Consider the following 25287-nt stretch of genomic DNA (forward strand, 5'->3'; position numbering starts at 1 on the left):
CACCCCATTCACTGGCCAGTCAAAAGGGCCGGCCTTCCGCTTCCAGTCGGTCGTTGGTGTCTTTCAAGGGTCGTCGTGTACAGTGGTGTCTGGAAGCCCGGGCCTAGAGCGTGCTAAGTCCCGGAAGTGACGTTTCCCAGAGGGGCCGGAAGTGGCAGTGGAGGGAGGGAAGATGGCGGAGGTGGTGAGTCCGGTGCCCGGGGCGGGGCGGAGGGAGCCAGGGGAGGTGGGTAGAGCCCGAGGACCCCCAGTAGCCGACCCTGGCGCCGCGCTGTCTCCCCAGGGGGAGATTATCGAAGGCTGCCGCCTGCCAGTGCTGCGGCGAAACCAGGACAACGAAGATGAGTGGCGTGAGTGACGTCGGGGGGCGGGGCTAAGGAACCAGAGGGCGAGGGGCGGGAGTCAACCGAATCCCCGGGAGGGGGTGGGGCCTCAAGAATTCTGGGGCGGGCGGGTCGCAGATACACGGGAGGGGCGTGGCTTGTTGCGGCTTCGAGATAGACAGGGCGGGGCTTGGAGAGGGGGCGGCACTTGGTGACTAAAGGGGCTTTGGAGGAGAGCTTTTAAGTGCTGGGGCGTAGGAATCTGGCCTGGAAGTGGAGTTCATGTCGTAGGAGGGTGGAGCCTCGTGGTCTGACCCTCCTAATGCCCCTATGCTGTTCCCACAGCCTTGGCCGAGATCCTGAGCGTGAAGGACATCAGTGGGCGGAAGCTTTTCTACGTTCATTACATTGATTGTGAGTGCTGGGCTAGGGTGAGGATGGGGGTTGGGGGGCGGCCTCTGGCATTCCTTCCTGAGCCATCCTCACTGCTGCAGTCAACAAACGCTTGGATGAATGGGTGACCCATGAACGGCTGGACCTGAAGAAGATCCAATTCCCCAAAAAAGAGGCCAAGACCCCCACGAAGAACGGACTTCCTGGGTCCCGCCCCGGCTCTCCAGAGAGAGAGGTGGTGAGTAGGTCCCCTACTTCACCTCTTCTTTCTTGCCTCCTACTTCTGTCACCTCTTGGTCTCAGTGGCTCCTGGATGGGTTTGAGGCAACACTTTCCTACCCTGCCTTTAGCTTGCAAAGGATGGGGACCAGGTTGCAGATGTAGCTTCCAGAATCCAGCAGCTATTCCCATGTCCTTGAGAGGGTGGGGTTTGATGACACCACGCTAAGGGGCTCCTACTCCCCTCTCCCATCCCGCCACCATCCCCACCCCAGAGGAAGACCCTGGACCTATCTCTACAGCCGGCCTCCGCCCAGGCCAGCGGGAAGACCTTGCCAATCCCGGTCCAGATCACACTCCGCTTCAACCTGCCTAAGGAGCGGGAGGCCATTCCCGGCGGTGAGCCCGACCAGCCGCTCTCCTCCAGCTCCTGCCTGCAGCCCAACCACCGCTCAACGGTACCCTCAGCAATTCCAGGGACCTTGCTTTCCTCTCAGGTCCCACGTTCTCTACCCTCTGACCCACCTTTCTTGGTTTCTTTCTGCAGAAACGGAAGGTGGAGGTGGTTTCACCAGCAACTCCGGTGCCCAGCGAGACCGCCCCGGCCTCAGTGTTCCCTCAGGTGAGTCCTCCAGGCCACCATTCTTCCCTTCCTGTCTTCTCCCCTCCGGTAGCCCCTCTCAGACTCGCCTAAAAGCCGCCTCTTCTGTTCCTACCACCTCACCTACAGAATGGGTCAGCCCGTCGGGCCGTGGCCGCTCAGCCAGGACGGAAGCGAAAATCAAACTGCTTGGGCACTGACGAGGTAGGTCTGGGGTAGAGGGAAGCTGAGTGAGAAGCAGAGGATGTAGACGGGTTGGAGTTTTTTGTGGCTAGTTTAAAAAGGACCAGCAGGTGGTGGGCAGCTGTGGCGGTGGTGGTGGGCTCGGGAGCTAAGCAGAGCTGGTTCAGGTCAGTCATTGGGTGATCCTTCCCAAGTTTTGGATGAAAACTTCCTAAGTCTTGGTCTCTTTATCTGCAGAGTGGGGGTTATAGGACCTCCCCCATAGGGTTGCTGTTAGGCTGGAACAAGGGAACCTGAGGCAGGGGAGGCTGTGTGAGCTGTAGTCTCCTGTGACCGGTACCCTCTGCTGGTCCTGGGCAGGACTCCCAGGACAGCTCAGATGGCATACCATCAGCTCCGCGCATGACTGGGAGCCTGGTGTCTGACCGGAGCCACGACGACATCGTCACCCGGATGAAGAACATTGAGTGCATTGAGCTGGGCCGGCACCGCCTCAAGCCGTGGTACTTCTCTCCGTACCCGCAGGAGCTCACCACGTTGCCAGTCCTCTATCTCTGCGAGTTCTGCCTCAAGTACGGCCGTAGCCTCAAGTGTCTGCAGCGTCACTTGGTATGAGGGGTCCCAGGTGCTGCCCTACTAGCACCCCAGTCCTTCTCCCACCCTGACCCTCCTCTCTTCCTCAGACCAAGTGTGACCTGCGACACCCACCAGGCAACGAGATCTACCGCAAGGGCACCATCTCCTTCTTTGAGATTGACGGGCGTAAGAATAAGGTCAGTGGCCGAGGGACAGTGGGGACACCTCAGAACCTGCAGTGTGGGGAGGTCAAGTGGATAGCTTCTCACTCAGGGAGACTCCGACTGGCCTGGCCAACAAGCGGGCGTCCTCCCTTTTTACTGAGTTCCGCTGAAGGGCAGCTGCGGGGAGATGCGGCCAGGGTCAGATCCCACCTCCGCTCTCGTAGAGCTCGGTCTGTGGGGAAGGGAGACACACCAGTGGACACTTAGATGCTGGTGGGATAAGTGTCATGGAGCATGACTTTCATGAAGTGGGTTATTAGGACCCAGAGGAGGCGGTCAGCAAAGCTTCACAGAGGAGGTGACTTCTGCTGAGCCTTAACACGAAGGACAAGGCGGGGAAGGGACTCCCGAGCAGTGGAGTTCTGAAGGGCAGGCACCGCTGCACTGAGGTCATGGGTGTCGAAGGCAGAGACTCCTCTGGCCGAAGGGCAGAGAGGATGAGGGAAGGCTGTTAGAAGGGACAGGGCTCAGGTGGTGCAAATAAGGTCACCTGGGGAGCTAGGGACACCCTAAGTTTGGGACTTCAAAACCTGCTTTAGTCTGCCCTGGCTGGTGTGGCTCAGTGGATTGAGTGCTGGCCTGCGAACCAAAGGGTCACTGGTTCGATTCCCAGTCAGGGCACACACCTGGATTATGGGCAAGGTCCCCAGTTGGGGGCAACAGGCAACCACACATTGATGTTTCTCTCCTTTTCCCCTCCCTGCCCCCTACTCTAAAAATAAATAAATACAACCTTAAAAACAAAAAATCTGCTTTAGTCTGTGGCTGTGGGGAGGAAGGAGTAACCTGGAGGGATCTTTGAGAAAGAGACTCTGCCATTCCTGGGGCCTAGTGGGTGGGAGGGAGCGCTCATGCTTGGGTGCCGGGGAGCTGGAGAGGAAGATGCTGCTTTAGGCCACCGCTCTGCATTAAGTGTGGACTTGGGCATGTAGATAGCAGTGCCTGGCAGGTAGCTAAAAGGTCATGTCTGACTGAGCCGGCCTGCAAACTGAAGGGTCACTGGTTCGATTCCCAGTCAGGGCACATGCCTTGGTTGCAGATCAGGTTGCTAGTTAGGGGCATGTGAAAGGCAGCCAATCAATGTTTCTCTCACACTTTGATGTTTCTCTCCCTTGCCCTCACTCTAAAAAGTGGTTTTTCAAATTGATTTTTAGTTGGAGGGGAGTGATAAAGAGAGGTAAACAATGAGTTGCCTCTTACATGCCCCCAGTCGGAACCCAGACCTCAACCCAGGCATGTGCCCTCACTGGGAATCGAACTGGCAACCTTTTGGTTCGCAGGCTGGCCCTCAGTCTACTGAAGCACACCAGCCAGGGCAAATAAAATCTTTTCAAAACAATCTAAAAGTAAAAAGTCATGTCTGAAATGCAGGATAAATTCTGTGCAGAGGTAAGAATAAGATTAACAGGGTGTTTGGGGGGATGGGGGAGCTCCTAGGGTGGTTATTTTTGTATTTGTAAACTCCAGAACCCCTTACTCAGTCGTAGACTCCAGGTCAGTTCCCGGGGGTGTGCCTGCAGGCAGAGAGGTTGTGTCTTCTGACAGCCGGGCTCCCCAGACTGGCACAGGCAGAGCTGGTTCATCAGCTTTGGCCAGTCTGGGGGACACGTCAGTGCACTGACCGTCGTTAACTACAGCGGAGGGCAGCAGCAGGGCCCCAGGGCAGGTCCACGGGCCACACGACACTGTGAGGCAGCCCGGCCTGGGCGGCGGGAACAGCCTGGCTGATGGACTAGGTCAGGCCTCGGGGAAGAATGCGCATCACCTCTCAGCCTGGGGTACAGAGCAGCTCCTGGTTGACCCTGGCTCACTGGCCTGCTTGAGGCAGGGGGCCCAGAGTGGTGACGGGCCTTCCCTTTGCAGAGTTACTCCCAGAACCTGTGCCTTCTGGCCAAGTGTTTCCTCGACCACAAGACGCTGTACTACGACACAGACCCTTTCCTCTTCTATGTCATGACGGAGTACGACTGCAAGGGCTTCCACATCGTGGGCTACTTCTCCAAGGTGCGTGCGCGCCTGGCCCGGCCCAGCCCTCAGCCCTGAGCCCTGCGCTGGGCCCAGCCCCTTCCCCCCACTCACTGGCCCCCCTTTTGCAGGAAAAGGAGTCCACGGAAGACTACAATGTGGCCTGCATCCTGACCCTGCCTCCCTACCAGCGCCGGGGCTACGGCAAGCTGCTGATCGAATTCAGTGAGTACATAGGCTCGCAGCCGGGGGCTTGTGCGGGCGCCTCACGTAGGTGTGCCAGGTTGCCGTGGTCCTCAGCTCTGGCTATGTGCCCCAGTCCCCGCGGCCAGAAATCCCGATGGGCTCTTCCGAGATTCTGTCCTTCTCAGGGTGGCTGCCCTGCCTGTCTGCGTCAGGGTCTCAGCCCCTCACTGCGCCCCGGCCGAGGTTCCGAGTGCCATCCAGCTTTCCCCAGATTTGACTCATCTGTTCCTGCCCAGGCCCACGGGCAACACCAAGTGAGCCGCTGTCGCTCCCCCGTCTGCTACTGCAGTCGTGTGGTTTCCTGAGCCTGGCAGACAGCGGACGTTCACGTGCTGTGAACCTGGTGCAGTCGCCCTCGGGAGCACGCCCACACCTCTTGCCTCCCAGGCGTGCGTCGCCTACACTCCAACGGTCCCTGCGAGATTTGCAAGCAGGGGAGCGCTGGGCGGCAGCCGCCCCGGGGCTAACCCCCTGGACCTGTCCCCAAGGCGCTCTTTTCTGACTTCCCAGTGAGGCAAAGGGGCCCCGCCCAGCCTCTGCCTTGTTGCTTCTTCTAACCTGAACTCTTCACTGTTTCACTGTCCCTAGCTTTTTTTTAAAAAAAATTTATTTACTACTAAGTTTTAGAGAGGGGAAGAGAGGAAGAGAAACATCGATGTGTGGTCACCTCTCGAGTGCCCCACTGGAGACCTAGCTCACAACCCAGGCATGTGCCCTCACTGGGAATCGAACTGGCAGCCCCTTTGGTTTGCAGGCTGGCACTCAGTCCACTGAGCCACACCAGCCAGGGCTCACTGCTCCCAGTTTTAATAAATGTACTCTCAAGAAAAAAAAAATCCTGTTAACTTAGCAGAGCTGTAAGCACTGACTCTCAGATACGGCCCAGGTTCCCTGCATTCAGTTGGATCGGCCTTCTCCTCCTTCAGGAGCTCTTCACAGTCCCAAGGCTCCCTCTGCTCCCCAGCCTCCCACCCCCGTGTGCTCAGCTCAGCACTCACTGGCACAAGCAAGCGCTACGCTGGAAGACGGGGAGGGAACCTTAGCTGTTTGGTGGAGAGTCAGAGGTGTGACTCGATCAAAGTCATAGTCCATTTGAGAAATTTTATTGGTAGAACGATGCCAAGATGGGGTCACATCTTCAGAAGGTCCTCAGCCTGGTAAAGCAGGCAAATGCTTAAGAAGTCTTGGGCCTCAGACTCAGCGGAGAGGGGGTGCAGGCAGGGCCGCCGAGGTGTGCTCAGCTTGGCAGACTGGGCGTGTGGGTGTTAGGGGAGGCGCTGAGGAAGGGCCGGGAGCCCCCACAGCCGAGGAGGCCGTGTGGTGGTGTCCCACTGACCCTGCGGGAGCCTACATGCACTGCAGACCCAGCAAGAGGAAGCGGGGCCCCGTGCTTCCTCTCTCCCAAGCACCAGCCTCTGTCCTTCTCACGGAGTTGCTTGGTGGAAGCCGTGAGGTTAGGCAAGAGGGCAAGACTGGCTGATAAAGATGCCCCAGAGGGAGGAAAGCAGAATGGGCTCTGGCACGACAGGGAGCAGTTCTGACTGAGGGTGAGGAAGGGTCTCCACTAGTGGAGACACCCCAGGGCCCTGGCGGGGCCAGTGAAGACGGCCTGGGAGACACGAAGCCACGCAGGGTTTCCTAGTGCCTGAGGTCTCACCAGGAACTGCCTGCAGCAGTCAGAGTGGGAGGGAAAGAGCGTGGGGGCCGTCACCTGCCGAGGGATGGCCTCCCTCCGACTTGGAAGCACTTTGGTGCTCTTTGCAGCCTCAACCACCTGGTCCGACCAGTCTGTCTTAGAGCTGCTGGCGCCCCTCAGGTCACAGCTAGAGGGCCTTAACTGACCGGAAGAATCCATGCATCTCTGGCCTGAAGCAGAGTGGGGTCTGCCCTCCTCACATGCCCAGGCACAGAGAGAGAGCAGGGTGAGAGGGGACACTGGAGGCCCTTCTTTCCATGAGCCATTTCTCTGCTGCCCCTGCTGTACCTCTAAACCCTCACGGGCTCCTGAGGGCCCCCCACCCAGCTGATTGTAGCTCCTCCTCTCGGTGCACGCGGTGTTCTCCACTGTGCTTGGCACACGGGAAGAGTGGGTAGTCGGTAGTCCTTCATGAGGAAATGGAGGCACAGAGCAGACGAGCCGCACACCCAGGTCACGGAACTACCACGCAGCGGGGCCGGACCGGGAAGCGGGCGTCTGCCGGTGCAGCCGGTGCTCTGCGGCACTGGTGTGTGAGGCCGTGGCCGCTCACCCCTTCCCTCCTTCCCTCTCCACTGCTGTAGGCTACGAACTCTCCAAAGTGGAAGGGAAAACGGGGACCCCTGAGAAGCCCCTCTCGGATCTTGGGCTCCTATCCTACCGAAGCTACTGGTCCCAGACCATCCTGGAGATCCTGATGGGGCTGAAATCTGAGAGCGGGGAGAGGCCACAGATCACCATCAAGTAAGCCTGGCCGCACCTCCCTGGGGCGCATGGTCTTCTCCCCGGCTGTCTCCCCCTGGGGCTCCCGTGGACCCTGGGCAAAGAAGAAGGCCCACGGGGGACCTGCTCTTTGCCCTCCCACAGCGAGATCAGTGAAATCACCAGCATCAAGAAGGAGGACGTCATCTCCACTCTACAGTACCTCAACCTCATCAACTACTACAAGGTAGGGGGGCGGGCAGGGGAGAGAGGTGTGTGCGGGGCGCAGAGTGCACGCCCCGCCTGGGCTGACCTGCTCTGTCCCATCTCCCGCCCAGGGCCAGTACATCCTCACGCTGTCAGAGGACATCGTGGACGGGCACGAACGGGCTATGCTCAAGCGACTCCTCCGCATCGACTCCAAGTGTCTGCACTTCACCCCCAAGGACTGGAGCAAGAGGGGGAAGTGGTGACCAGGCACTGCCGTGGTAGCACCGACGAGCCGCAGAACTGGAGCTGACAGCCCATCCTGTCCCCAAGGGGGACCTGAGGGAGATGGACCGGGCTGAGGACAGTTCCACAAGGAGAGGACAGGCCTGGTAGGGGCCGGACGGTGCCCAGCACCAAAGTGAGCTCAGGGCTCAGGTCATCTCTGAGGTCAGCTGGCTGCAGGCCCAGGCCTGCTGTGAACCAGGGACCAGAGGGAGCCAGGGAGATGTGTACAGTGAGATGGGGGTGGGGCACTCTGTACAGAGGGCTGCTGGATGTAAAAATTTCTTTTGTAAAGTAGGAGTGGGGGGTGGGGTGGGTACTGGCTGCAAAATTTTGGCCTCTCTTCCCTCCTCTGCCCCCTGGCAATAAATTGTTTCCAGAGGCCAGAGCCGTGAAGGATTCTTGTAGGGGAAAGGGTAGTGCTGCCTTGTGGGCTCCAAGGTGTGGGCAAACTCACAGGTGTGGTGAGGAGGTGGTTATTAGAGTGATGGAATCGGCAGGTAAGAAGCGAAGAGCTGGTTTATTGGGTGAAGGGATCGGTGGCTTTGAGCTTCCAGCTGTAGTTCTCAGTCCCCCGGCACCTGTGCGTGAATCTGCAAGAGGAGTCACCTTTACTACTGGATTTCTGGGATGGAGCGGCTGGGGGACCCACGAGCTCCCAGAGGGACCCAGCTGCTCAGAATGATAGCCCCTTGTAGACAGGGTAGAGGGAGCCACACTGCCCTTCCCCAGCCCAACCTTCCAGTCAGAGCCCAGCTCCAACAGCCCCATTGTGCTCCAAAACTGTACAGCCTCAAATCCACTTACGGGCAAGATTCTGGGCAACCCAGGAAATGAAGCTGCGGGGGGTGTGGATGGGCCTGGAAGGAAGATGGCCCATCTATCTACTCACCGCTGCAGCGAGGCTGGGCCAGGTTAGGGCCGCACGCACTTTGGCATCCGGGCCAGGGGCAGTCTCCAGGCCCCACACGGTGAAGTGGCTGAAACTGCCGGAGGCTCTGATAACGCGGTCCTGGGAAAGGGGCGCGGCTCAGCCTCGGGGCCGCTGCTCCCGCCCGCACCCCCTGCCAACCCTGGGCCCCTGAGCTCACGAAGTCCCGCTCCAGGGCCGCCTCCGGGGGCTCCAGCAGCTCCTGCTGTTGCTCGTCATTGTCCGACCCCTGCGGGAAGCCCTGCTTCCTCACCAACACCTCTTCCTTCTCTTCCATCACCATCACATATCCCGCGAGGCCGGGCGGCACCTCCACCTCCTCTCCCCGCAGGCTGCGGCCCCGAAACGACACTTCGAGTCCTGAAGGAAGTAGGAGCAGGGCATCAGTGAGGACCTAATCCAGGCCCACTGGGCCAGCCCAGTTGTGGCCCTCGCACTGCTGCCCCCGGTGGACCACGATTCCCAGGAGCCGTCGCGCCCGCTCTCCCCGACGGGAGCGCGCTGCTGGCGCAGGGGCTGCCGGGAGCCGTAGTCCGGACGCGAGCCCCTACCTTCGGGACCCTGACGGATGGCCGGGGTGAAGAAGCTCCCCACGGGGGCAGGCCGGTTAACGGGGACGTCACAGGGTAGAAGGTGCAGCGTGGCGGGAGTGGCGCTGCGTAGAGTGTCCGGGCGTAGGTGGACTCGGCGCTTCTCCACGCCTTCCTCGTCGCCGCTCTCCATCCTCCGCTGCTATCCCGTAGCTCGCGGGCTAAGGCCAAATCTGGCGCGAAGCCTGTCGGAACGCCCCGGACAGTCAGCGCAGGGCCTCCTGGGAAGTGTAGTCTTTCCTTGAGGTTCCTTAGCAAGCACCGCCTTCCTGTGTTCTGTTCAAGTCCCGGGATTTTTTTCCTTGAAATATTTCTCAATTGTATATATTTTTTATTTTAACTTAAAATACTGTCAGTTACAGTTGACATACAATAGTATGTTAGTTTCAGGTGTTGAATGGTTCCAAAAAGTACACTTTTTATGTTAATTGTTAGGAAGGTTGGTTTTTTTTTTTTTTTGCTTTTGCTTTTTAAAATTTTACCAGGACATCAACTGTTTCTAATGAATTGAAGATATTTCATCCAAATTTGTGGTTTGCCTTCTAAACCTGTGTATATTTGATTTTTATTACACATATGAATTTTATCTTGTGTAGTCAAAATCACCAACCTCTTATTTTTACGTCTTAGTTTTCACAATACTTTTTATTTTTTGGTTTCTTAACTCTTCTATAATGTTTATATGTATTTTTAAAAAGATTTTATTTATTTATTTTTAGATAGAGGGGAAGGGAGGGAGAAAGAGGGAGAGAAACATCATTGTGTGGTTGCTTCTCACCCCCCCGCCCCCGGGGGACCTGGCCCGCAGCCCAGGTGTATGCCCTGACTGGGGATCCAATCTGCAACTCTTTGATTTGTAGGCCAGCGCTCAATCCACTGAGCCACACCAGGCAGGGTAACATTTATATTTGTATAGATACCTACCTTAGGTATGTGTTGTCAAGTTCTCTCATAGAACAATATGAACAGTTAATTAAGCTTAAAATTGTGCCCTGACTGGTGTGGCTCAGTTGGGCTTTGTCCTGCAAAGGGAAAGGTCACCAGTTGGATTCCTGATCGGGGCACATGCCTAGGTTCTGGCCTGGTCGGGGCATGGATTAGAGGCAACCGATCAATGTTACTCTCTCTCTTCCTCTCTACAAAGTAAGTTTTTTTTTTTTAATAAAATTGCATTAAATTCATAGATTTGAGAAAAACACCCCCACTCGTCTGGAGCTGGCCCTGGTGTTCTGCTGAACATGAACCATTTCAGACATGAGGGATCAAGAGAAAAACAAGATCCCTCTGTAATAATGTGAACATGGACCAAGGCACGAACGTTGTCCAGACCACAGAAACAATGAAACATCTCTCTTGGATTAGATGTGACTTGCCTCAGTCTAGTTAAAATTTGTCAACATTATTCCATCATAGAAAAGCTTTGATGGAACTTTTTGACACTTTTTGACAGCATCCCATTCAGAGAAAAGCCTTGCTTCTTTAAACTCTCCCCTAAATCACCTATAAATCCTTCCGAACACCCACTTACTGAGATGCCCCGCAGTGCAAAAGTAATAAACCCACTTGTTCAACTACACATGTGTTCTTGGTGGTCTTTGGCTGGAGGGTGTTGATATATTAATTTAGAGAGTCTTGCTTTAGTTTTCTATCAAGCATAAGATATATAATGCCAACTTCCGGCCAAGATGGAGGTGTAGGTAGATATACTTTGCCTGCTCACGCAACCAAAAGAAGAACAATAAATTTAAAATCAGAAAACCAGAACTGCCAGAAAATTGAACTGTACAGAAGTCTGACACCCAAGGAGTTGAAGAAGAAACATTCACCCAGACTGGCAGGCGGGGCACAGACTGGCAGCCGAGCAGAGAGGACGCACGGCAAGGTGGTGGCGGGGGGACCAGGTGGTCCCACATTTGTGTGTGGATAAAATGGGAGGAACAACTAGGGAGTGAGACAGACCACACAACCCAGGGCCCCAGCGCAGGGAAATAAAGCCTGAGACCTCTGATTGAAAACACCTGGGGGTGTTGAGGCGGCAGCGGGAGAAACTTCAAGCCTCACAGGAGAGTTTGTTGGAGAGACCCACAGGGTCCAAGAATGTACACAAGTCCGCCCACCCGGGAATCAGCACCAGAAGGGCCCACTTTTCTTGTGGGCAGTGGGGGAAGTGACTGAAAACAGTCAGAGAGTGGAGCAAGCACCACTGTTCCCTCTCAAACCCTCCCCCACATACATCATCACAACACAGCGATGTGGGTTGCCCCGCCCTGGTGAACACCTAAGGCTCTGCCCCTCACTATGTAACAGGCACAGTGAGACAAAAACAATGGCCCAAATGAAAGAACAGTTCAAAGTCCATAAAAAAAAAACACCACAAAGCGACAAAGAGATAGCCAGCCTATAAGATGAGCAGTTCAAAACACTGGTATCAGGATGCTCACAGAATTGGTTGAATGTGGTCACAAATTAGAGGAAAAAATGAAGTCTATGAAAAGTGAAATAAAGGAAAATGTATAGGGCACCAACAATAAAAGGAAACTAGGACTCAAATCAACAGTTTAGACCAGAAGGAAGAACAAAACATTCAATCAGAAAAGAATGAAGAAACAAGAACTCAGAAAAATGAGGAGAGACTTAGGAACCTCTGGGAAAACTTTAAACGCTCCAATATCCGAATCATAGGGGTACCAGAAGGAAAAGAAGAAGAGCAAGAAATTGAAAACTTATTTGAACAAATAATGAAGGAGAACTTCCCCAATCTGGCAAAGGAAATAGACTTTTAGGAAATCCAGGAAGCTCAGAGAGTCCCAAAGAAGTTGGACCCAAGGAAGCACACACCAAGGCACATCATAATTACATTACCTAAGAGTCAAGATAAAGTGAGAATCTTAAAAGCAGCAAGAGAAAAGGTACCTACGAAGGGGTTCCCATTAGACTATCAGCTGATTTCTCAAAAGGAACCTTACAGGCACGAAGGAGCTGGAAAGAAGTGTTGGAGTCATGAAAGGCAAGGACCTACACCCAAGATGACTCTATGCAGCAAAGCCATCATTTAGAATGGAAGGGCAGACAAAGTGCTTTCCAGATAAGGTCAAGTTAAAGGAGTTCATTATCATCCAGCCCTTATTACATGAAATGTTAAAGGGACATATCTAAGAAAAAGAAGATAAAAAATAGGAACAGTGAAATGACTCACAGCTATTAACAACCAAACCTAAACACACACACACACACACACACACACACTAAACAAACAACTAGAACAGAAACAGAAACACAGAAATGGAGATCACATGGAGGGTTATCAGCAGGGGAGTTGGTGGAGAGAGAGGGGGAAAAGGTACAGAGAATAAGTAGCATAAATGGTAGGTAGAAAATAGGGGGAGGTTAAGAATAGTATAGGAAATGTAGAAGCTAAAGAACTGATATTTACGACCCATGGACATGAACTGGGGGAGGGTAATGCAGGTCGGAGGGGGTGTGCAGGGTGGAGGGGAATAAGGGGGGGGAAATGGGGCAACTAATAGCATAATCAATAAAATATATTTTTAAAAAGATACATAATGCCAATTACTTATATCTTCTTTTATGTCTATCTGTATATTTGTGAGGTTTTCTTCATACACAATAGTTATATTTTAAAGCTTATTCCTACATTATATTTGCTTCTATTACAAATTAGATCTTTTTTCCATTTTATTTTCTGATTATTACATAGCAGAGTTTGGCAAACCTCACATATAGTTTCCGTCACAGCTGCTCAACTTTGTCATTCTAGCATAAAAGCAACCATAGACCATATGTAAATTAATGTGTATGGTTATGTTCCCATAAAACTTTATTTGCGAAAACCAGCAGTGGGAAGCCCAAACATCGGTGTGACTTCCTTTATTGTGACATTCGCTTTATCACAGTGGTATCGAGCCCAACCCGCAGCATCTTCAGGGTGTGCCTTCCTTTGTGTCATTCGAAGAATTGGTCCATTTCCTTTGAGTCATCAGATTGTGGCCACAGAGTTGTCCATGTTTCCCTGTCCTTTTCCTGTCCACGGGATCAGCAGTGATGACCCTTCTTTCACTTCCGGTATCTGTCGGCCTCCTGGACCGGGCCCAGAGTGCAGCATTAACTGACTTGGGGGCGCTCACCAAAGGGCACCGCCTGCAGGGAACAGGCAGCATCTCCCTTCCTGATTCGTGCCCGCCGTTGTCCAGCAGGCTCACGACAACAGTCGTCACGGGCGGGGGATGGGAGTAAGGCAGGGGGAGCTCAACACGAATTTCTCCTCAGCAAGGCTGATCTGACTACTGTCACTGATAGATGGGTGATGTCCCAAAGGAGAGGCCAGCACCGAGCTGTCCGTAGAGCAGAATATACCCCAGGAGATCAGCCAGACGCTCAGTGTCAGGGTGATGCCATCGGGTCCCTTCCATTATGAAAGTGGCAGAATCCACTGCCGCTGCTCCTGGAGATGGCTGTCCTCCCCGACCACAGTGCCTCAGCCAACATGGTCATGGCCCCACAGGACTGCTTCCCGGTGTGATCGCTCTTTTGGTTACAAAAGAAGTAACGGGACTGGGGCCATGACCGTGGGCATCGCTGGCCTCACCAGGAGCCTGTCCCTGGGGCAGCAGGCTTGCGCGAGTAGTGGTCTGCTGGTTGAAGACTCGGTTATGCCGTCAGCGGAAGACAAGATCTCGTTAGCTAGTTTCAGGCAGCTGTCCTCACTCTAATTATACCCATGAATTTTTAAAAAGATTTTTTTTTTTAGAGAGAAGGGAAGGGAGGGAGAGAAAAAGAGAGAGAAACATAGATCAGTTGCCTCTCGTAGGCACCCTGACCTGGGCCGAACTCACAACCCAGGCATGCGCCCTGATTGGGAATGGAACCGGGACCTCTCACTTTGCCAGAGGATGCCCAACCCACTGAGCCACACCAGTCAGGGCTGTACTCGTGGATTTTAATTTATAGAGGTGACTGCATGATGACAGGGAGAGGCCAATGCCATTGAAAGAAAAGTTCAGTGTTCCTTACAGTTCCCCCAGAAACAAGAGGCCTGGCCCGCCATGCAGGGCCACGTGAGCGGGCACTGGAGTTGGTCAGGAGGCAGAAAGAAGAGAGGGGACAGCACAGGCCACAGCACGTCTTGGGTCTTGCGAGGGAAAGGTAAGGTGGGATAGGAGAAATAGTTTAGGATTGGCTAGCTTAAGTAATTCCAGCAGAGTTCGGGGCGCCGGGCCTGGGCTGGCTGCTGCACTGCTGGTTCCCATGCACTGCAGGGGACCGTGCAGGAGAAGGTAGGAGCTCTGACTGCAGTTGCTTCCGGCCAGAGGACGCCTGGGTAGCGGAGAAGCTTCAGGAGACTCGGCTCCTCCGCGGGCACTGGCAAGGAGGACTCCCTTCTGCAACGGCTCCTCTGCGCCCTCTGCCGGCAGAGCTTAACAATGAGGCAGCTGGGAGAGATACTGAAAGGGTCCAGGCTCGTTTTCACACAGCAGGCAGTGAGGAGTGAATTTGGAGCAGAGAGGCAGCTATACAGCCACCAGTCGGCTTATCTTCTTGTCCTCTCGCCCTCTCTCTCCCACGCTTTTAGGGATATCATTTCTAATTTATGACGATGCATAACATTTTTACTTAGCCATTTACCTTCAGGCCCACCTTTGTTTTAGTCTTAGATCATGATATATCCACAACTATATAATGAAGTTTATCTATATTTGTCATCTCCTAGTTGGATGAAGTGCATTCTGTATCAGATTGGCTTACGGGTGCATTACTACTTATTGAAAAACAGACAACTCTTTCTTATAGCTTTGACACTTGAAGGACAATTCGTGTGAATATAAAAACCTAGGTTTAAGCCCTGGCTGGCATAGCTCAGTGGATTGAGTTCAGGCTGCAAACCAAAGTGTCGCAGGCTCGATTCCCAGTCAGGGCACATGCCTGGGTTGCAGGCCACGGCCCACAGCAACCGCACATTGATGTTTCTCCCACCCTCCCTCTTTCTCCCCCCCTTCCCTCTCTAAAAATAAATAAATAAAATTAAAAAACAAACAAACCTAGGTTTACACTTTTACAAATATTTAAAAGATGCTGCTCCAGTGTTGTCTTGCTTCACGTGTTACCATTCTAACTCTTTTGTACGTTGAGTTTTTTTCCCTGAAAAAAAAAATCTTGAAATCTTGCAATTTTATGAAGATATGTCTCAAAGTTGATTGTTCTGGGTTAATTTTCCAAGGTTCCCAGTGGGCCCTTTGAAGGCACAGATTTTTCTTTCCTGGAAGGTTTTCTTAGAATGCAGTACTAAACATCAGTGCTGGTTCATCGTTTAGTCTTTATCCAGGGACCCAATTACACCAATGCGATTCCTTCTGAAACTGTCTTCTGTTTCCATTCCTTTCTCGTGACCAGCTGAGACTCCCTCACCTGATTTGCATTCTCTGGATTGTTGCTGTGTCTTTCTTCAGGGCCCCTTATTGTCCTGTTTCTTTTCTCTTGTTCATTTGTTCCTGGGTTTTGTCTATTTCTGTTCTTTTAAAACTTCTCATCCAAGGTGGTTTTGTGTATCTTCATGTGCTTTTGAGTCTGATTCATTTTGTTTACAGTGTAGTGTTACAGCTCTGCTTCCAGACTGCTTGTCCAGGGGCGGGGTGTGTGTGAATCATCTGTGGTGGGTAAATAATGAAATTTGCTTTCTGATATTTTACAATAACTCTGTATATATCTACATGCAATCTTCTTTCTTTTTAAAAAAATATTTGATTTTATTTATTTATTTATTTTTAGAGAGGGAAGGGAGGGAGAAAGAGAGAGAGAGAAACATCAATGAAATGTGCGGTTGCTGGGGGTCACGGTCTGCAACCCAGGCATGTGCCCTGACTGGGCATCGAACCTGTGACACTGCTTCGCAGCCCTCGCTCAATCCACTGAGCTACGCCAGCCAGGGCTGCAATCTTCTTTCTTATTTTGAGAATTTTTATGAGTTTATTCGAACCAAACTGACACCAGTGCCAGGGAGCAAGAGCTCACATAGTCCCTCCTGAAACTGTCCATCTGTATGTCTCGTTCATTTCCGTGGTGCTGGGTGGTCTACAAGGTCCCTGTTTCATGTGCCCCCTTCTGTTAACACTGCAAAGTCCAGCTCCCGGAATGGATTTGTGTGCAGAGTGGGTGAGGAGTTGCAGGTCCTCTGATTTTGTTGTCTTGCAAAACCATGAAATTTCTCCATTTACTTCCCCTTTCACGCCCAAACAACTCCTTCCTTCCTTTTTGTGTGTTTCGCTCCTCCAGAAATTATGTGTTTCAAAGGCTGCCCCTTCAAGCTGTACATACTCTGAAACCCCCTTCCCTGGAGTCCAAGCCCTGACCCTTCAGGCACTTTTTGACATCTCAGACTCACGGTGGACTCAGTCTGTCTGTCTGGTGCCGTGTGAGACCGAGAAGAGCCCCCTCGCCCTGTTTGCACGAGTCGAGTCTGTGTTACCTGCAGTGCATCCCGCAGCTGCCCCGGGGCTCGGGCGTTCTGCCCCTCGCTTGCTTTAGGGGGTTGGCATACACCGCCTCCAGGGTCCGAGAGTCTGAGGCTGCACTCTGAGGCTCCTCGGTTTGTGGTCCCAGCTCCTGTAGCTGGAGGAGCTGGCCAGGGGAGGGGGCCGGTTTTTGCAGTTGAGCCCCAAGGAGCAAGGTTTGGGTGGTGTCTTACCTGTCCTGCACTTGGCCCTAAGGGCCTTTGAAGGGTTACACCTGTGATTCTCGGGGTTTCCGTGGCCTTGTTTGATGCCTCCGCTCTGGGGCTGGCAGAGCTGCCTGCACTCGACAGGGCCTCCATGACCTCCTGATGGAGGTGGAGATGTGTGAGCACCATGTGGGAAATTCTCTGATGTGCATTCTCACCTCCGCAATTTCCCGCTGCAAATGGAATGGTTCTTGAAGACGGGGTAGCCGTGGCTCCTGGGGTGAGGGGTGCAAGGCTGGCCGTAGGCTCCCTTTCTCCCCACTCAGATTTTGTCCCTTTCTGTCATTTCTCGCAGACTGTGGGGTGGAGAGGGGAGAACAGTTAGAAGTGCGGCCAGAGCCCTGGCTGGCGTAGCTCAGTGGATTGAGCGCAGGCTGCGAACCAAAGTGTCGCAGGTTCGATTCCCAGTCAGGGTACATGCCTGGGTTGCAGGCCACGGCCCACAGCAACCCCACATTGATGTTTCTCTCTCTCTTTCTCCCTCCCTTCCCTCTAAAAATAAAATAAAGTAAAATCTAAAATAAAAGTACTGGGGAGGCCAAAAATTAAAAAAAAAAAAAAAAAAGAAGTGCAGCCAGCAAACCCAGACTGGGCAGTGTGGGGGGGTCCCTGTGCACCCTAAGTCACACCCACAAAACCTGCCATCTTCGCGCCTCGGAACCGGCTGCTCTAAAAGGGTGACGGGTCCCGATTGCCAAGGAGGAGACTGTTGCTCCTACACAAGGTCTGGTGTCGTGCCCGCAAGTTCCCTGGGCCATCTTTGAGGACTGCCAGGCTGAGCGCTAATGTTCGTGAAAACTAAAACGACCCAGGATTGGCAGGATCACCAAGACCTCGGACCCTCCGGGAGTGAAAGCCACCTCACAGGGTCAAGGTCCTGGAGGGCAGAGGGAACACGGAGCACGTGGTGGAGAACATGAGCTATGAACACCACTCCAGGCTGACATGGAAAAACGAGGATGCCTGGGCATATCTGAATTTCAGAGAAACAACCAATGTTTTACGTGTCCGGGGCAATGGTTGGGGCATACTTATACTAAAAGATTATTTCTCTGAAGTTCCAGCTTAACTGGGCATCCTGTATATTTTTATTTGCTAAAGCTGGAAGCCCTAATTATGGACACGTAACTTGTCACCTTGTCACGCGATGCTTCCTTCTTCGCAGGTAAGGGACAGATGAACCAATAGCCTTCCCGTGGCTTTCCGCATGTCATACCGTGTGTGGTACTGACGGCTAACTTCATAAGCCAATGCATCTGCTATTGTTTATCAAAGTGAATGGCTTATGACTAAGCCGTCAGCACCAGGGTATGTAGGCCCCCACGACCACCAAGGCAGGGCAGACGGCTGGAGGGCCAGCACCGGCCCGGGAGGTTTCGGCCCAGAACCAGCACGCTTCCCGTCTCATTAGCCAAAGCTGGTCTCGTGGCCGGGCCTGACCTCTGCGTGGCAAAGGCCGCAAGCACGCCTGGGTGTGGGACCAGCAGCAGCTGGGGAACACCGCCAGCCAACATCCACACAGGCGGACGGAGACTGAGGGGGTTTCGGGGGTCCCTTTTGGGACGTTTGGCTTGAGGAGGGGTAGCTGTGCGGGAATCAACTGTTGTTGCTGCGGTCTTTGGTGAGTTTGAGTGCGAGCAGAGGTACGTGGGTACTGAGTGTGCGAAGGGGTGAACTGTCGTGGGTGTCATGGGCTGGCTCGCCCTGTGTCCATCCCCACCTCCTCGCACGACTTCCCATAGTCAGGATGCGAAGCTGAAAACCGTAATTACTCTGACACATCTCAGTCGAAGGAAGCACGTGCGAGCCCTACGATCCAGCAGTTCTGCTTCCAGCCGGGACCCTAGGGAAGCTGTCGCATAAGTCTCTAAGGATGTCCACTGTGGGCGTACTTGTGGCTGGTGGGGTGGGAGGGTTAGAGGTCACCTGGTGCCCCGGCACTGGAAGAATGGGGGGGACAGAATGGGATGGAGGTGCAGATGGGTAGAGATGGACAAAAGGGTGGCCAGGGGGTTCTTACACGGGCTGTCTTAACCTTGGACAAAGGACTAATACCACCTCCTGCACCTGAAGTTAAGCAGTAAACAAGCCCTGGCCGGCGTGGCTCGGTGGGTTGGGCCTTGTTCTGCAGAGTGAAAGGTCACTGGTTTGACTCCCTGTTGGTGCACAAGCCTGGGCTGTTGGCCAGGCCGCCCGGTAGGGGGCGCACGAGAGGCAACCACACATTGATGTTTCCCTCACTTTCTCCCTCCCTTCCCCCCTCTAAAAATAAATAAATAAAATCTTTAAAGAAAAATAAAATAGAAGAAAACAAGTACATTTTCCAGACTCACTTGCCACTAGGCGTTTGCTTGGGAAATAGATCCCATTCCTCAGATGCCTCCGAACAATGTGGCGGAAGGAGACGAAGCCCCGGCCGTTCAGCGGCTGTGCAAGGCCCCGTCTTTCCGCAGCAGCAGCCTCAGGGCCCTGGCTGTGCGGGGCTCCCCGCCCCGTGTCCCGGGCTCCGGGCCCAGCTTCCTGGGCGCTGAGAGCCGGACTGCAGGCAGGGCCCTGCATTCCGGAATGCAGCAGCCCCAGGGTGGACTTCCGGAGGACCGCTCTCCAGCCTTCCCGGAGGTTTTCCCAGTACCCGATTCTATCTTAAACCCCGTCTGCTGCAAGCGGCTGGGGAAGCTTATTTCCTGGAACCGAGTGCCTCCTGGCTTGCGAGGGCTTGCCCGCATCACACTGCAAGTTGTTGCTGGGGCTCGAGCTCGTGACAGACGGCCTGACCTGACCCGTAATGGCCCCACTGGTCCCGGGCCCCTCTTCCCTTCCCCAGCCCGCCCGCCCGCCCGCCAGGAGGGGTAAGACTGATGCATGGGAACCCGCGGACCGGGAGCAGAGGACGCAGAACAGGCCCTGCCCCGGGGACCTTAAGACCCAAGCCTCTGGCTGGCCGCCACCCAGCACTGCTGACTGCTGCCCCTGTGGCTTGCTGGGGGCCGGCCGGGCAGAGGACGGGGACTCTGTGTCCTGCGCAGAGCTCTGCTCTGACGGTGTGGTAACAGAAACCTGCTCCAGGGCGACAAGACGTGATTGCCAACCAGATGGGTGACTATTGGAAAATCACTCGGCCCCTCTGGCCCGCAGGTTTCCTCATCTGCGGGGCCCTGCCAGGCTGTCGCAAGGACGAAATGAGGCAACGCGTGTGAAACACACCGGCCCGGCGTCTGGCAGCGGAGCTGGCCTCAATACGTCGGAATCTGGAGTATCTTACGTATTTGGTAAGACCTAGAGGAGCCGACTCTTATCTGGGAAGACTCCTAGGATCACTGAAGGGGTTTCCCGGCTGGGGCGAGGAGGAGCCAGCTCAGTTTTAGCCCAGACCACGGGGCCCCCCCCGTCTCAGATCCAAGACCACGGCTAGCAGGCCCTTCTTAGAACTGGCTCCCATCCCAGCCGGAGGGAGCCTCCCTCCCCAGGGAAGAGGCCGCTGCAGCCTCCTTACTGATACTAGCCTCGGCACCTCGGAGCCAGGGGCCCTGCAAACCTCAGGAGTTGAAAAGCACTGGCCCACAGGCCAGGGGGCCCAAACCTAGCGCCAGGCTCGTGCCTACACTGCTGGGTGGCCTTGGGCAAGGCCAGACCCTCTGGGAAGCAGAAATAAGGACTTGTTTCCTCCTGCTTCCTGGGCAGGAAGGAACTCTGGAGCCCTGCAGCCTGGGGTTCCCACTCCAAAGGCTTTCTTGGAGCCTCTGACCCCACATCTGTGGTCCTGTTCCCAATTAGGGCCAAGAAAACGAACCACGAGGGTCATTAGTGAACGTAGTTTTTAAAAGAAAAGAACCATAGGAGTGTGTCCTGGTCTTCAGCTGACCCTCTTCCACAGGACCCCACAAGGGCCACAAGCCTGTTCCCGTCCAGCCCGGCCCTGCCCGGGGTCAGACAGCCGCTGCCAGCCCCCGGAGGTAGTCCCCGACCAGAGGCAGCACCGTCCAGTCATCGGTCCGCAAGACCACGGGCACTCCGTCCTCCTGGGCTGCCTCCAGCCGCAGCAGCAGCCTCGAGTGTGGGGGCAGGCGGATGGCTACGTGGTAGCTAGTGGGGGGCTGGGCCACCACCACGAAGGGCTCCAGGTGGCAGGACACCAAGGCCTCCAGCCCCCATGGCCCAAGAGGGCACCACAGGCGACTCTCAGTGCCCTTTGGCAGGCAGGAGTCCCAGAGTTCCTCAAAGAAGCCCAGCCCGGCCCCCTCAGGGGGCTGGGGGAAGGGCAGGAAGAGGTCAGCGAATCTCACAGGCAGGGGTGGCAGGTGGGCATAGCACGTGAGGCCAGTGGGTTTGGTGTAAAGGGCGCGGATATCCAGCTGCGTGGGAGCTGGGCGCCGGGGCTGCAGGGGGAGGAGCAGAGGCTGGGCGGGGCGGCCGGGGCACAGGCAGGGGATGTGGACAGCCTCCAGCGGGGCACAGAGTTGTCCTTCCACGCGGAAGCGCAGCTCCAGAGAGTACACGGGCTCCAGCACCTCCACCTGGAGCTGCAGCACGGGGGTGGGGCCCTCGGCCCTGTAGGGCCCCACACTCAGCCGAATCGGGGCCGGGGCCTCTTGCACCATCAGCGCAGCGGCAAAGCCCTGGTTCTCCGCCACCAGTGAAGAGGCCAGCGCAGGTGTAGCAAGTGAGGGGCCCAGGGCCACTGCCAGCTTGGGCCCGGACAGATGGCCCAGGAGGATGTAGTAGAGGCGGGCATGGTCCCTCCCATCGGGGTCCTCCAGCTGCCTGGCCAAGGCCTGCAGCAAGTCCGCCAGGCCTCCCCTGACGCCCGCCAGCAGCAGGGCCCGGCAGGCCCGCAGCAAGGCCTGCTGGAGGCCCCAGTCCGTGCAGTGGGCAGCTGCAGCCTGCAGGAAGCTGAGGGTGGCACTCTGGGCATCCTTGTCTGCCACTCTGGCCAGCATCTGCAGGTGCCAACGAAGGGCCTCATCTCCACCTGGCCTGGACACCACCTCTTGCTGCAACACCACCCTCAGGGGCTCCCCCAGCTCAGGGCCCACTCGATCCAAGAAGTCAACGAAATGGGGAGCCAGCGCAGGCCGGGCTCGGTAGAGTTGGGCCAGTCCGTGGGTCAAGGGTGTCAGCACTGTGGGTTGCCCGGCCAGGCAGCGAGCAACCAGGTACGAGGCCTGGAAGCAGAGTGTGGCCAAGGCCCGGGGGCCCCCACTCAGGGCTGCCCTCTGCTGCAGGCTGGCCAGGAGCTCCTCCAAGTAGCGCTGGGGGCTCTGGCCCTGGCCTCTCCCCTCCTCTTCTCCGTCCTCGGCACAGAGCAGGCACAGCAGATGCAGGCGGGCCAGGAGGGCCATCGGGTCGTGAAGGAGACTCGGCAGGAGGCCCCGGCACAGCTGGGGCTCCAGCAGCAGCGGGGTGGCCTCCTCACCTGCGGGGCCCAGCGGGCAGTTCTCTGGGAAGTTCAGGAGGCAGTGAAGGTAGAAGAGATGGGTGGGCAGGGGCAGGGCTGGGTGCTGGGCGGCCACGGTGAGCCTGCGGAGCAGCAGGGCCTCGTCCTGGGCTGTGAACAGGGCCTCGCCGAAGGCTGCCTTCAGGGCCAGGACGGCGTGCAGCAGTGTCAGCTGTGCCGTGCCCAGCAGCCGCACCAGCTGCGGCTTGAAGAGCACTGGCGGCTGTCCCCGCAGACCTCGCAGCGCCCAGCCCAGAAGCCACAGGAGCTGGGCCTGGGCCACAGGAGTGAGCAGGTACGAGGTGTCCAGAAGCTGGGCCACTGCAGCCCGCAGCTCCCGGGCCTCCTCAGGACTGGGCTTGAGGGCCGAAAGGCCACACTCCTCCTTCTCAGCTGCCGGCCAGCTGGGCGCTTGGGGCTGAAGGTGGGTGCCACCCTCTGCAGTGAGTGTCCAGTTCCAGGGGCCGCCTGCGGTGAGAGATGCCTTGACGGTGAGCAGGTCCTGCAGGCTGGCCCCAGCCCTAGCCTGTATCACCAAGGCGTTGCGCAGGGCCTGCGCCAGCAGCAGACTGAGTGGTTGGACGGGGCCCACCGGGCCCTCCTGCCCCAGCAGGCCCCGCAGCAGTCCCAGGCAGCCCCCCAGCAGCCCAGGCTTGCAGCTCTCCAGCTCCCGCAGGCACTCATATGCAGTGGCCTGCAGGGGTCGCTGCTCTGAGGAGGGACCAAAGCCTCGTCCCAGATCTCTGCCCATTGCCAAGCCCAGCAGTAGGGGCAGGAGCCGGAGGGAGGCTCCCGAGGTGGGGCCCAGGGCACCTCCTGCCACCAGGACTGTGGTTGCTGCCAGCAACAGGGGCCGCCGCAAAGCTGATGGCCGTGGGGGTAGAAGGACCAGGGTATCTAACAGGGAGGTGGCAGCTGCCTCCGCTGCAGGGGCATCTGGCCACAGCTGGGCTGGGTACTCCAAGCTCAAGGCCAGCAAGGAAACCTGGGGGTGGGAGATTTGGAGAAGATGAAGTTCAGGGCGCATGGGCTTGAGGTGACCATATGGGCCAGGGTGGGTGTGGTGGGCGTGCAGGGCCTACCTTGGTCTGTTCGCTCAGCTTCTCACTCCTCAGGTCGTTCAGCAGGTCACCGCCCAGATCCTCACCCTCGGGACCTGCCATGAAGGCAGACGGGCTGGCCCGGAAGGCGCCCAGGCGCTGGGCCCAGGTTTCCCGGCTCAGAGGCCCCATGGTCAGGCACGCGGACCTTTGCAGGGAGGAGCGAGGAGGGATCAGGCCAGCGGCCTCGAGACGAGCCAGCCCTGAAGGAGGGCCCTGCCACTCCAGGGCGCTTTGCAGATCTCAGCCACCCTTGCAAACGCGCAAACGCCAGCAGGGACCCCGCGCCTGAGTCCCGAGATGAAACCGAAAGGTTCCCAGGGTAACACCCGGACGGGCCGCCAGGATCCCCGCAGGGCAGAAACGGGGGAGAGCTGGGGCAGGGGCACCGGGGCGGGCCGCCGGAGCGGGGTGCGTGCCTAGAGCTCATTAGGCCGCCCGCCGGAGGCCGGCACCGAAACCACAGCGCCGCCCTGGTCTCCAGTGCCCGCGGTAACGGGCCGGCCGCGCTTACCTCGCCTGACTCAGCCGCCGCCGGCGCTCGAGCCAGCTGGCTCCTTCCGGGCGGGCGGCGCGGGGCGGGGCGCGGGGCGCGTGGGAGGCCGGGCTGGGGCGGGGCCGGGCGGTAACGGGGCCACCGCCTTCCTCTCAACCCGCTGGCAGGTGCCGACTCGCCGGTTTCGCTGGGGCTGAGTAACTGTCCCGCTGGGTGCAGGCCCCCGTTCACCGAAACCGCCGCAGGCGCGGGCAGGGGCGGTGGACTTGGATGGTCCCTGCTCCCGGATGCCGGCCCCCCCCCACGCGCAAGCTGCAATCCCAGGGCCCTTGGGCGACAGTGACTGCAGGGCTGGCGACGGTGGCAACTAGCCCGCCTCGCGCCGGCGCCCGGGCGCACTGCACCCTGCTCCAGCCTGCGCGGCCTGTGGTGGGGGGCGTAGGGTGCGGGTCCTGGTGCTCCCAGTGTGGCCGCTGAGGTGGGGGGCAAGATGAGGTCTCAGGGAGCCCGCAGGAAGCTCGCGCCCCGGCGCTGGCAGAACCGGTCCGGCAGGTGCCTCAGGGCTTGGCTTGGCTTCTCTGACGCCAGCCAGGCCCCCAACCCGCTCGGCTTGGGGGCGCGGAGCTGGCGCCCGGGTCACAGCGGGAGGAAGCTGTTGACCTTTGCCATAGGCGGCACCGACGGTCGGTTATGATCAGGGCAGCTGGGCCAGGGTAAAGCTGGAGGGACAAGACCATAAACCGTGGTGAAGCCAGCAAACAATGGGATGCAGACGTGCGGACTGGCAGGGCTGCCGTGTCACGGGGTCAAGGAACGGCATGCCCAGCGCCACGGAACACTTAGGCCTCACGGGGAAGACCTGAGGCCAACCAGGGTGGGAACCCAACACTCTTCAACCTACAGAGGGCTAAAGCCAGGCTTCGGGGGGCCAAGAGAGATGGGCTTCCCTAGCAGCCTGTCCTGGGCCGGGGACCCAGGCTGCCCATGCCCCAGTGACCGCAGGTTTCCAGGGTACAGAACTGCGGCTGTCCGGACCCCACAGCCGGCTGACCTAAGGCCTCTGGCTCTTATTAGCTGGCTTTGAAGATGTAACAGGCCTGAGCCCCCATGCTAGCAGCTGCCGACTAGCTCCTCTCCTTCCTGCAGGCTCCCGGTCCCTCCCTCCCTCCCTCCTCCTGCTGCCCCCCAGGTGGGAGGTGGTGGGAGCGGAGGGGTGGCTGGAAAAGAGGCTATCTGTGTGCTGGAGGGACGGAGACGAGGACCCACCCCGAGGGACAGGTCCAGCTGGAAAGCCCGGTCCCAGCTACCGCGGACCCTGGCTCCACAGTTGACTCACAGGCGGCCGCCCCAAACCACTTCCCTCTGGGTGCCTCAGTTTCTCCAT

The 25287-nt window shown here is 56.8% G+C and overlaps 3 protein-coding genes across 9 annotated transcripts; 1 reads left to right on the forward strand and 2 right to left on the reverse strand.

Moving 5' to 3' along the window:
* KAT5 (lysine acetyltransferase 5) lies at positions 1-8006 on the forward strand. 6 transcript variants are annotated; one of them, XM_036030220.1, is made up of 14 exons: positions 1-184; positions 284-350; positions 669-737; positions 818-954; positions 1211-1393; positions 1483-1557; positions 1666-1740; positions 2245-2328; positions 2403-2492; positions 4383-4523; positions 4616-4709; positions 7011-7170; positions 7294-7375; positions 7467-8006. In XM_036030220.1, exons 1-14 carry the CDS (start codon positions 173-175, stop codon positions 7599-7601), a joined length of 1404 nt encoding a protein of 467 aa, XP_035886113.1. In that variant the 5' UTR covers positions 1-172; the 3' UTR covers positions 7602-8006. The 6 variants fall into 6 exon arrangements, with proteins under 6 accessions (XP_035886113.1, XP_035886112.1, XP_028371970.1 ...); XM_036030219.1 differs by having other exon boundaries at positions 3-184; positions 2080-2328; XM_028516169.2 differs by having other exon boundaries at positions 5-184; positions 1238-1393; positions 2080-2328.
* RNASEH2C (ribonuclease H2 subunit C) lies at positions 5812-9328 on the reverse strand. Its single transcript, XM_028516172.2, has 4 exons — positions 9103-9328; positions 8712-8911; positions 8513-8632; positions 5812-8213 (listed from the first exon to the last, which is right to left on the reverse strand). Exons 1-4 carry the CDS (start codon positions 9272-9274, stop codon positions 8187-8189), a joined length of 519 nt encoding a protein of 172 aa, XP_028371973.1. The 5' UTR covers positions 9275-9328; the 3' UTR covers positions 5812-8186.
* Positions 9329-20666: 11338 nt separating this feature from the next.
* AP5B1 (adaptor related protein complex 5 subunit beta 1) lies at positions 20667-24245 on the reverse strand. Of its 2 annotated transcripts, XM_028516131.2 has the most exons (3): positions 23922-24245; positions 23390-23555; positions 20667-23292 (listed from the first exon to the last, which is right to left on the reverse strand). In XM_028516131.2, the coding sequence occupies exons 2-3, from the start codon at positions 23537-23539 to the stop codon at positions 20800-20802; spliced, it is 2643 nt and encodes an 880-aa protein (XP_028371932.1). In that variant the 5' UTR covers positions 23540-23555; positions 23922-24245; the 3' UTR covers positions 20667-20799. The 2 variants fall into 2 exon arrangements, with proteins under 2 accessions (XP_028371932.1, XP_035886108.1); XM_036030215.1 differs by lacking the exon at positions 23922-24245 and having other exon boundaries at positions 23390-23915.
* Between the last annotated feature and the right edge of the window lie 1042 nt (positions 24246-25287).

This window comes from Phyllostomus discolor, chromosome 6 (assembly GCF_004126475.2).
Source record: "Phyllostomus discolor isolate MPI-MPIP mPhyDis1 chromosome 6, mPhyDis1.pri.v3, whole genome shotgun sequence".
NCBI classification, from domain to species: domain Eukaryota; kingdom Metazoa; phylum Chordata; class Mammalia; order Chiroptera; family Phyllostomidae; genus Phyllostomus; species Phyllostomus discolor.